We start from the raw sequence: 12199 nt of genomic DNA, 5'->3' as shown, positions 1-12199 counted from the left end.
TCTGTGGGGTGCACAGTGTGCCTCAGATTAGGTCCTTCTGGATGGGGGACCGGAATACTTGAGCCAGTATCTTCTAGAGAAACCGGCTTTCTCTACCTCTTTCCAGTTTAAGCACATACTTCCCCTGAATGTCCAGTAATAGCAGACAGGTTCTTGATAGCTTACTTCCCTTTCCCTTGTAACATACATACCATGCAAGAGAGCTGAAGTTTGGTATTTGGAGAGATGTGATGGAGAGTTGTTTTTGGTAACAAGCTTTTGCATATGCTTTCCCCATGGGACATTTAAAAGCTGTATTGAAATTGAAGGGAGTTTGGATCAAGCTGTTTGGTGTGCAAACAAAAACTAGGTATGTATTATTCAGAACAACTGGGGGTGTATTTTTACCTCTCTGCTGTGCTGCAAACATGCCATTAAGTGGTAGCAGATTCCCTCCACTTTTGAATTATGAAGTATGTGTTCTAAGCCTGAAGGGGTTTCTCGTGGCTCCGGTGAGCAATTTAAGCCACGTAGAAAGCAAATTGCTTTAGTATTATCTCAAGCACAACAAGACAGGCTGTGACAATGCTAAGTACTAGAAATAGATGGTGCCAGAGGAGTATAATTGCAGGAGAGCTGCCATGAAGCAGGTGCCCTTCTGCTGCTTGTATTTCAGTAATATAACCATCTTGTACTAAGTATGATGAGTGGCAGTTCTTACAAACATGTATTTGATGTTCTGGTGCTTATGGCATCCTGAGGGCCAAACTGAATGTGTGACTATGTGTTGTGATGTTAAAGTGCTTCTTATTACGCAAAAGCAGCCAACCACAGAGGGCCCCCGATCCTGACTGGGACCATAGAGAGAGGGATTAATGTTCTGTGCCATTCAATCAATCTCTCTCACTCACACACCCGTTAGCAGAATTGGTTTTGGGAGAGATGGTGAGCACCTCCCTGCATGCCCGCACCACCCACACACACCTTTTTGCTTCAGAGCAGCTTCTGCTTTTGAGAGTACCACTTTAAGAGGTCTCATTGGACCCTCAGTAGATGTATAGCCTGCCTTTTAAGGCACAAGAAGAAGAGGCCCACAAGAACATGTTGCAACATATCCCTGGTGTGCAAGTGTTACCTGAAAGGAAAGACTGCTGTCAAGTCAGTGTCAACTCCTGGCAACCCCACAGGCCTGTGCTTTTCTTTGGTAGAATACAGGAGGAGTTTACCATTGCCTTCTCCCGCACAGTAGGAGATGATGCCTTTCAGCACCTTCCTAAATATATCGCTGATGCCCGATATAGGAGTTTCCCATATTATGGGAAACACACCAAACCAACAGCCTCCTGCGCTCTCTCTCTCTTTAACATATTTTTATATTTTTCTAGACAGGTTGCTCCCTAAGACTGGAAAAACAAGTTAGCAACAAAGACAGTTCTCCTCTAACTTGGGTTGTCCTTCATGTGCACATTTTATTCTTTCTAGGTTTGTTTGTTTTGGGGGAGGGGGGCAGGGCACTGGTGCTCAGTCCCAGCCCCACTTCACCCAGTCCCAAAATTCAAGAGTTAATGTTAACAAGCAGGGCTGTTCAGCTTTGTAACTTCTACAGAGTGGTGGGCTATGGCATATTCTTCAGGTAAGTCTAACTGTGATGATTTGAAGCTCCAGAGTGCTCCATAAAGTTTGCGAGTTATGAGGAACGTCCCTCAAAACCTGCTCACCAGCACCAGGGAGATTAACCCCTTTCCCTTCAGAAGCAGAACAGGGTTACTTGACTGGTGAGAGAGTTGACAAGAGTTTGGGCATTTTATTCTGTGGAGGCTATTCAACAGCTTTTGCCCTCAGAAGCAAAAGAAGTGATTATCTTGAGAAATTTTCCACTCTTTCCTAAAATCCTCTTTCCCTTGACTGAGTTCCGTTAGCTCTGCACTGAGCCCATGAACATTCCATCCCATTGATGAACATGGGGCAATTTGCGGGGACGGGGAGGAGAACGGTTTTTCAGATTTTTGTGAAACTGATGTAACTGGGTCACACTGAGTGAATGAGGCAGAGGATGCAACCAAGATCTGCTGTTAAACAAGGTCTAGAGTCTAAATTTCAAATTTGGCTTAACAGCAAAGGCAGCTTAGTGGTAATGACGCAAGGTCTGTGCCAGCACAGCCTTTAGAGAGTATGTGATCTGGTTCACAAACCAGCAGCATATATGTACATTGGCACCATTTTGGTTCTACACTATTTTAAGCTTCACCTACTCTTGCTTAGAAAGGCTCACTTGCCTAACAGGAAGCAAAGTGAGATGGCCACAAATGGCTAATAACGAAAGGGGAAGGCTATGGAATTGCAGAAGCAATCGTTTTGCATTCACTGGTTTTAAGTGTATTGGATGGAGATATTTATATACAAACACCTACAAAAAACTTTGGAGGGTTGGTTTTCTTTTGGCTGCCAAGTGTTTTTGCTTATCTCTTGCCTCTTCAGACTGAAGTGCTCAGGTTTCCTTGCAAGGACAGTTAACTCTTTGGCATGAGTATATGGTTTATACCCTCAGTACATATGGGGGAAACATTTATAGATGCCAACTGTGGCCCTGAGTTTGAAAGTATGCTCCATAAATTTCAGTAGAATTTACTCACAAATAAGTGTGACTAGCATTGCAGATAAGGAATCTAATTATGCAAGTTGCTTTACACCTTTTATTTGAAGGAAGGAAAATAAACTTTTGCAAACAAGAGGACACCAACTGCTTTGAGGAAAGCCTGTAGTGAAACAGAATCACCCCTCCCCCACTGAAGTACCTCTGCTGGAGGGAACATCCCTATGTACAAGAATACTATTTTGACTCCTCTGACATCCAGTTAATGGCCTGCTTTGTGACCAGACCTCATAACACCCCCAAATGAATATTTAGCAGCTTTGTTATTGACAGCTTGTATTAGATTTCAGAGCAGTCAGAAGTTAATTTTATTTAGTTAATTGTACCATGAGGCAACAGTTGAGAGGCAATACTTATGGAATAATAGATAATTAATTAAAGGCTTTAATGACTGTGAGTTGTTTTACACAGCTTCCTTTTGGCGTCTAGTAGCACGAAAGCAACTGTCCCCATTGCTTCTGATCAGAAACACTAGCTGTGATGCACAAAGGTTATTCAGATACCTACATAATTGTTACTATGTTTCCAATAGCCTTAGCAAACAAAACCCTCTGCCTAATTCTTATCCAAACATATCCAATAATAAACTGTCCCAGTTACATGGGTATAGACAAGGCCCCAGTGCAAACACTTAGCTCTCCTCCATATGCTCCAGATTTCAGTCCATGAGTGGTTACTGTGTTTTGTTATGGTTGTAAATATAAACCAACTAAGCAGATGCTTTAGCAGGTTCCAGGCAGCGTTCTTTAAATGCCCGGGTGTATGGAGTTACTTTTGTGACTCCAACAGCATGTGAAGGCTCAGCCACTGAATCGGAGTGATGTGTAACATAAGATACAGATAGTTTCTGGCCTCCTTTTCTGTAATTAAAAGGGGGGGGGGAGAGAAGAGAGACGCACTGGGCATAAGGAAATCTGCAGCCAGGCTCTTTTGCTTGCATCACCATCAGATTACCTGCTTTGAGAGCACCAGTTTATACATGCAGCAGAATAAAATGAAACAGCTTTTATGAACTGCACCTCTTCAGAAGCCACACTAGTGTGTCAGGAAGAGGATGTGCAATTTTTTTTTATGTGCATAGAGAATTTGTTTGGATTTGGAGGAGCATACAAATATGGAATCTTCCCCTTTGAAGCCTGAAAGTGCACCATTCAGTAAATGCCTCTTGATTCTGCTGAATGTATAAAGCCAGCTGTGACTTTACCCATCTGGGTCAGACACTATCTCCATCCAGTTACCTTGAGCCAGAAGCAATGGTCCTTTTGGTTTATCCTCCATATAATTTCTCTGGTGCCACGGTGGCAGAAAAAGTTTGTGCTAGGAAACATTGGTAGAGTTTAGACAGAGCAATTATAATTGCTCTAAAAATGAGTAGGTGCAATCTCACCCATTGGAAGCATAAAACAAAAACCAGCCGATAGGGTCCTGCTACAGCAGAGCAAACTAATTAATTCAAAATGGGATGCCAATTTCCTCTTGTGTGATTGTGAAAAAGATCAATCAGCATTAAGTTTGCTATGAGAAAATAAGTGGTGTATGTTACTGCTCAACTGAACCATGTTTATTCCACTGTAAGAGCTTTATTCTCTTCTATGTGTGAATGGTGAGCCGGTTGGGAGGGTATTTTCAAGAGTCTAAACATCAGATACTACTCACTTTTCTCAGGAGCACACTATTATATAGAATAACTTAGCTATACTTTTTCTTTTTAGAAAAAAGTGTATGCTTGTTTGTTGCCCATCCTGCCAACATGCATTGTTGGTAGCTGTAACATTCCATCCTATTTCCGTGGTGGGTAGCCCAAAATGCAGAAGCTAACTCTAAACTGTACTACATATTCATTATGGAGAGGCCCATAATTGTCAGAAAAAACCACTGGAAGTAGGAGGTCAAGTACTGCAATACTGAGTTTCAAAGCTGCAACAAAGGGGGGGGGGGAATAACCAAATGAGTTGTAAAGTATTTGCATCCTTAAAAGAACATCCAGATTCCTATAAAATTAAAAATATTTTACTATGAATTTTTACAATATTTACATTGCCTCTGTCAATAGTTACATACTGATAAAAAATACTGACGAAGTTTCATCACAAAACAACTCTCATGAGTAGTCACAGAACACAGTCCCCACAAGTAAAGTTCCATACAAACAGAAGGTGTACAGATCATGTGTGGATGTTTACCTATAAATCTGCAACCAACTGGGAGAAAACAGCTTGTCCTTTGGCGGCGGCTGATTTTACTGGGTATATCTGGCTCTGTTCCTTGTATGTCTGGTCACAGCATCTTAAGTATGTCTTGGCAGTTCACTACACAAAAGTAACAAGAGTGTCCACTTGGAAGATTAGTTACATGTTAGGCTCAGTTAACATAAGAACAGCCCTGCTGGATCAGGCCCAAGGCCTATCTGGTCCAGCATCCTGTTTCACACAGTCGCCCACCAGATGCCTCTGAGAAGCCCACAGGCAAGAGGTATATACATGCCCTCTCTCCTGCTGCTGTTCCCCTGCAACTAGTATTTAGAGGCATCTTGTCTCAGAGGATGGCGCTGGCCCACAGCCACCAGACTAGTAGCCATTGCTAGCCACCACCAGACTAGTAGCCATTGATAGACCAATCCTCCATGAATTTGTCTAAGTCTCTTTTAAAGCCATCCAAGCTAATGGCCATCACTGCAGCCCATGGCAGAGAATTCCATAGATTAATTATGTGCGGTGTGAAAAAGTACTTTTGTTGGTCCTAAGTTTCCTGGCCTCCAGTTTGATGGGAGGGCCCCAGTTCTAGCCTTGTGAGAGAGTGGGGGGGGGGGGGAAGTCTCTCTGTCCATTCTCTCTACTCCATGCTATTTTAAGTATCCACCCTTCCACTTTATGGAACTGCTCTGCTTAGAGTATAAGGAAAAGCAGTACTTCTCCATTAAAATGTATAATATAGTGACACCCAGGCTATTTTGAAGATTCATTAATAAAGGTCAATTCTCTGTCCTCACATTTTGGTACCACTTCCTTTAGTCTTCAAGCAGCAATTCCAGCTCTTCTATTGGAACTCGTACTCTCAACTCTTTCTCAGTCATTAGATCAACCATTTCTTGCAGCTCATCTGGAAAATATTCTATGGCATCCATATAGAGTACCTATAAAAACAGAACTAACATGAGAACAATCCACTTTTTTTAAATAAAAAGTAAGAGTAAGACAAACAAGTTTTCATTTAATAAAAAAGTTTTTGTCTTCTCAATAGTGGTTGTGAAGAAATACAAAGAAAAGAAATTTGTCTTTTACAAAAACAAAATCCAAACTCTATACATCTACCTTTTCTAGTACAAATATATTTTTTAAGTAACCTAAAAATGCTTGGCAGGTGGGGTGGACTTAGCAAGATCTGATAAAAGCTGCACAATCGAGAAACAGGAGCCACCTACAGTACAGAATTCCAGACACCTGGATTATAAAATGTTATTCAGTCTCAGCCTCTCTTTTACACTCACACTCTTCTGGTTTTCCAATTTTCTTGGTTTTTGTTTGTAACACACACACACACACACACACACACACACACACACACACACACACACACACACACAGAAACCTACTTTTGTCCAGGGACAGTTTTGAAGTGCTCGAAAAAACAGTCCTTTACTTTTTTCCTTATTTCCCAAAGAAACCTGAAAAGGACAAATTTTGCATTTTAAATATACAGAGCTATTAAAAATGTTATGCATAAACATGTTTATTTAGAACTGAAGAAAATATCAGAAATTCAGATTGATAATTTCTTAAGGAAGCAACTTCTGAAGAACTGTACATTACTATTATATGATGCAATACAACCTCATGGGTATTTGGGGCGATCTATATCCTCCTAACCCAACTGCCAGATCATTGTTTTCTTCTTCATTTACATGCACAAGAGACATACGTAAACTCCAAGATATACAAGATGTTCTGAATGAGAACTACAATTCATTGCTCTGAAACATCATGGCAGAAATGTCATCTCCTTCAAAAGACTGTAAATCTTGTGTTATGTGAAAGCAATAAGATTTACCAATTATGTTTTTGTTAAAGGTGTTACTCATGTAGGTTTCTTAATCTGCCTACAATTAGAATTCACACTGAGTTAACACTGTGCAACTATATGCAGAAGGTACAATCCAACCAAAGTTGTCAAACACTTCTAATTTCCACTTATCTCAAACAGAGATTATGCCTCTCTCCTACGTGTTTTAACTCTTCTGTTGAAATACAAAGAGCTCAGAAGTGCTTGTTTTTGCTCACATTTTTTCATCTGAAAAAAAGAGGCAAAATGCTCGGCTGAGGTCTTTTAAAGAATGGGGATAACACACACTGGCTGACAAAATGACTAATGAAGCACTGGTGCATGCAGTGGATGCTTTTGAAAAAACTAAACTCAACTTTGGACAGCCTCCCCTTCCCCAGAAAGCATTCTAAGCCACTCTAATATATGCCCCTGATGGTTGTTCAGCCCCCAGGGACATGTTTTCACATGCTACTGAAGGCTTCCAGCAGAAGGGGAGGTACACCCACGCATGCACACACACCAGTGCAGCGTCAGTCTGGAACTCGTCAGAAGCACTGGTGCTTCTCCAATTGCATCAGTGCTTTGTTAGCCAGAACGTCAGTCAGTAACATTAGAAGGAAGGAGGCAAGATGAAGGGAACAACCTACACTAAATCCAGCTTCCAGTTCTGCCCCAGCTTCTGAATTGTGGACTGAATAATTGATTATCTGGCTGAAACTATGCATGCACAGCCTGCTTCTGCACACATGCACCCGTAACTGTATTCAAGGCATTTTCTATCTATTTTCATCAGTTAAGTATCCCCCCGCCCCATACTTTGTGCCTGTAATATAAAATAAGCAAATGCAAGGACAAACAACTGTTTCACGTTGCCAGCATCAAATTAGGAGGATTCCCAGCACAATGGCTAGCATCCAGACCAGTGTTGCACACACTGAATAATGATGAGGGTCCCTCAACCTTCAGGGATATACTTTCAGAAGAAAATGAAAACACAGAAAATGGTATTAATACAATCTTGCCACTAGAGTGAGTTTTAAAATGTTATGTCCCTCCAGCTTTTAATCTACACAACAGTATGCATAAATCACCTGTTTTCTGAACGAGAAGGGTTGGAGGGTAAAGGGAAGATTAATTAAATGTCTCTCTCTCACCATAAAGTACAGATATAGTCTCCACAGCAATGGACAATGGGCACCATTTTCAGTTTCGATGGCACGTTCAAATAAAGCTCTGATTCGATTGGTTAAGCCAGTTTCAGGAATTGTTGCATACACGTCTCCAGTAGCTACCCTGAAATAAAAGAAGTCATGAGATAACAGCTCCTTGTTCTCAGAGGCAGCAGTAATACTGCACTTCCTTCCAACAGACATTGTAGTCGAAGCATGCCCACTGCAAGCATCAGGAACAAAAGCTGCAGTCAGTGGGAAACATCCAGTCTAGTATATACAGATTGAAGGCATTCTGCTCATGCAAGGGGGAGAGGAGGGGTGATTTTCACCAAGTCTCTCTTCCCTCTGCAGCTGCTGTTAACTCTGCTAACCAAGCCAAAGAGTTACCGTTGATTCTCTCATATTAGCAGAGGGAGAACTGTCTCTATCCACCCCACCAGAGCATCTTTCCAGCAGTTATTGCTGGCATCTACTTATGTTTCTTTTTGTATTGTGAGCCCTTTTGGGACAAGGAACCATCTTTATTATTATTTCTTCTATGTAAATCGCTTTTAGAACTTCTGATGAAAAGTGGTATAAACATATTTGTACAGGTACATGTACCCGAGGATGAAAAAACCCTTGGGGACCTATTTTCTGGGGCACAGGGGGCTGCACAAAGAGGAGGGGGGACTGGCAAAAATTGCTCCTCCTGTCTTGCACCAACTGAATAACTTCTGTCCACACAAATAACGGTGGGGGCCCTGGATATCTGAAGGATCGCCTGCTCTCAAGGGTTTCTGCCAGCCCAACAAGATTGTCAGAGGGGGTTCTGATCGGAGCACTGACACTGAGGGAGGTCTGACTGTTGCATGTGGGACAGAGCCTTCTCTATTGTTGCTCTGGAATGCTCTCCAGTGGATGTCCATTCTCTGCTGTCTGCAGCTGTTTTTTAAAAGACAACTGAAAAAAAACTTATTTGTTCAAGCTTTACCCCTCGGGGACTGACAGTCCCTCCTCTCCTGATGCTCTGTTTTGTTCTTATGGCTATTGCTTTTGGTGTTTTTATGGTTTTAATTTATTTTAATATTTTAATGTGATTTTATGGAATTTTATTGTATTAACTTTTGTAAGTCGCTTTGGGATAATTTTATGAAAGGCAATAAATCCAATAATAAAATAATATTAAAAAAATACTAAGCTGCCCAGTATGAAATATTTTCATCTAATTAGCAATTTTAAGAGGCATGTCTGGAAGAAAAGGTTGTATTCATTGTCCTTGGTGAAGAGGACCCCTGACACAGTGAAATCAATGTCCTTCCAAAACTTTTTTTAAGGAATGGCAACATGGGCACTGAACATTTAGATGCTCTGGGTACTGCTCCTCTAGTTCTTGGGGATGTACCCAAGGAGAGAGAGAGAAAAAACACACTGGGATTCTCTTGTGGAACCAAGGTACAATACCCCTGGAATGTGCTTGTTTCAGGAATGGTTAATTTAACCGTTGTATCCTACAAGTTAGCATCCATGCGTTTTCCCCATTTGCATTTCATCCCCACAAACATCTTGGGAGACAGTTTAGGTCAAGAGAGAGAGAATGGCCCAAGGTCATCCAGTGAGATTCATGAAATTCAAACCTTGGTCTTCCCAGTCCAAGTCCAATAGGTTACCCACTAAACCACAAACTCTCTCTCTCTAAGTTATTCTTATATTGTGAAACATAGCCTTTATTTCCAACAAGTAAACATAAATTTGTATTGAAGTGGTAAATGGTTGACATGGAAAAATATATGCTGCTAATGCTGGGGAATCAACAGTGCAATGTTAGTGTTGGGTTTTTATGTGGGCAACTCATGTTCAGCTCTCCACGCAGCTATAAAGCTCACCACGCAAGTCACATCTCACAGGGTCATTACGAGGACAAACCTCCAGGCTGAATTCCTATGAGGAAGGTCAGGACAGAAATATAAGAATTAAATACAGGAATGGTTGATGTCAAGGGGATTAAGCCTGCACCAATTAACAGGAATACAGCCAATGGACAACTGGGACATTACCTCTGGACACTTTCTACCAGCATTTTCCTCATCTGCTCTGCTCGGATTGCAAACAGCCAGGGTTCTAGCGATTTCGTCGTCCTCGTGACACCATCAACAAAACGCCGGGCTTTGCTAGCATTGTGAGTCTTGCTTTGGACCTGGATGTATGCCCTCCAAAGAGGCTGGTTGCTAGGATATAGCTTCAAAGCCCCCAACAGAACTTCTCGGAGGGGATTCAAAGGATACACGTTCATTTTCATGTGGTATCTGAGCAAACTTGCATGCATCAATGTCACCGCTTCAAGAGCGGTGGTAAAATCCTGGCTGCCAAGCCTTCCGTGGCCTTTAAGCTTTTCATAAACTTGCTTGTATATTAAAACTGCAGAATCAATCCCAAGAGTTAAATATTGGAAAAGGGTGTAACAACCAACCAAACCAACCAAGGGACTGGAACTGCTGATCTGTTCTTGATTAGAGGTGCAGCAGCTTTCATTTAAGTAATCTTGGAGCAGATGCTCATAAGTCTTCCGAGCTTTCAAAATATTCACAGATAACGCTTGCCCACTGTAAGGTGCATAAGGACCCCTTTCAGCCAGCTTAGTCAATATATGAACAGCCCGCGACTCCAGAGCTCCTTCTTGCGTCCCCAGCAACTCCACTTCCAGTTCAGCATAAAGCAGGCCAAGTTTACAGAACTGGGGGTTTTGGATTCCAGCAGTTCCCACCATGCTCAGAGACATATCAAACACTTTTCTAGCATCTTCTGTGTTGCCAAGCAACCACTCCAGATAAGCATACAACTGCCAAAGAGAAAGGTTGTTTCTGTTCTCGGGTGCCTTAAGGAGGTTTTTGGCTAATTTTTTGCTCTTCTTGCCCTGTGATTTTAGTTTCTTTTTATTTTCAGTTTTCAGACACTGAATGACCTGCAGGGTAAAAAGAAGAAGAAAAGCCTAGAACACTACCCATATGGATTCTTTATTTTGCCTGCTTTATGTAGTGCACAAATGTTCACTAAGTTCATAACCTGCTCAGTCACCTATAAATGTTTTGTCTTCTGGACCAAAGTGGTGGTGAGGATACATTTAGATTGGGCAAACAGAATAGGGTGGGGGAGAGTTAATCCCACCCACCATCACAGCCCTCATCTGAAGAAGTCCCTGCCCTCAGACATGTTTACCAATTTTAAGAAACTGGAGATTTAATCCCAGATCTTCTGCTACCTGGCCTATTTACATACAAATGTAAATATTTACACTCTACCTACGTACAACATATGTGCTTGGATGTGGTATATTTTGTATTTATTCCCTCATACACAAAGATTCATACATTACTTACACTATGCAGTCTGTGCAAACATGTACACACCACTCTATATTCATCGTCTCCATTCAAACACATGTGCACACACGCTCCGTTCATACATATATGCACAACTCACACACTCGATTCTCGCCCTCTCATACGTACACTCACGTACTCACTCACTCAAGTTGTGCCAGGGCTGGATTGGTGGGTATGTGTTTTACCTCGTGCTTATTCTAAAACGTTTCTTCGCCATGATTTTCAGAACAATGGAGATGGTTTTATTTGTTAAGCTCATTGAAAGAAAGAAAAATTGATACAAACAGGCAAACTACTGAAGAAGTACCTATCCCCCTATTGTGTCTGAGGCATAGGGGAACTGTATTTCCTCTCTCTCTCACACACACACACAAAAAATCACTTCCACAGAAAGTAAGCAAGCCATTCACTTCATTGCTTTCATTGAGGAAGAACCACTGAGGAAGGAAGGGAACACACTTGCCCCCACTGTGTCAAAAAGTGCAGCTTTCCTTTTTAACAAACCCTCAGTGGAGCAAATGTGGGAGAAAGCCAGACTAAGACAAGCATGCATGTATGCGTGCGTGCATTTGGGGTGAAGCGATGTTATGAGATCCTAAATTAGCCTGGGAACCTTCAGTGTGTGTGTTGGAAAGGGACTGGGCAGAGCAGAAACAGCTACACAGACGTGTTAAATAAATTTTGGTATTTGTTTCTGAAATTCATAGACTGACATCCAGAGCAAGTCAACGCCGACACACCATGGAGATGAGTTGCAGGAAGTGTTCCTAGCTGAGCAGCACAGTGGGAGGAGCAAATTTCTGCACTTTGCACTGCCTCAGAAAGTGCCCCGTGTCACCCCCCAAATATGTTCCCAAGGGCTGCGCACTCTTCAGGGACATATTTTTGGGTAACACAAGGCACTTCCTAAGGCAGCACAAAGTATCAAAGTTCACATCTCCACTGCTGCAGGTGCATTAGAAGTGAGAAGTTTCCCTGTAGTGTGGAAACAT

The 12199-nt window shown here is 41.9% G+C and overlaps 1 protein-coding gene across 5 annotated transcripts in view; it reads right to left on the bottom strand.

The window, feature by feature from the left end:
• The window catches only part of NRDE2 (NRDE-2, necessary for RNA interference, domain containing), a 52151-nt gene that overhangs the window by 10698 nt on the left and 29254 nt on the right, over positions 1 to 12199 (bottom strand). For 3 of the 5 annotated variants that reach the window (XM_053257153.1, XM_053257170.1, XM_053257176.1), the window contains 5 exons: positions 9882 to 10786; positions 7828 to 7966; positions 6225 to 6296; positions 5622 to 5765; positions 4627 to 4941 (listed from right to left, as the gene is read on the bottom strand). In XM_053257153.1, coding sequence (XP_053113128.1) covers positions 5640 to 5765; positions 6225 to 6296; positions 7828 to 7966; positions 9882 to 10786 — 1242 coding nt within the window. In that variant the 3' untranslated portion in view covers positions 4627 to 4941; positions 5622 to 5639. Of the gene's footprint in view, positions 1 to 2658; positions 3493 to 4626; positions 4942 to 5621; positions 5766 to 6224; positions 6297 to 7827; positions 7967 to 9881; positions 10787 to 12199 lie in introns of those variants that run through there. The other 2 variants (XR_008308847.1, XR_008308848.1) reach the window with 2 other exon arrangements.

This window comes from Hemicordylus capensis, chromosome 1 (assembly GCF_027244095.1).
Source record: "Hemicordylus capensis ecotype Gifberg chromosome 1, rHemCap1.1.pri, whole genome shotgun sequence".
NCBI classification, from domain to species: Eukaryota; Metazoa; Chordata; class Lepidosauria; order Squamata; family Cordylidae; genus Hemicordylus; species Hemicordylus capensis.
The sequence above is the reverse complement of the archived record's forward strand: the minus strand, read 5'-3'. Positions and strand labels throughout refer to the sequence as shown.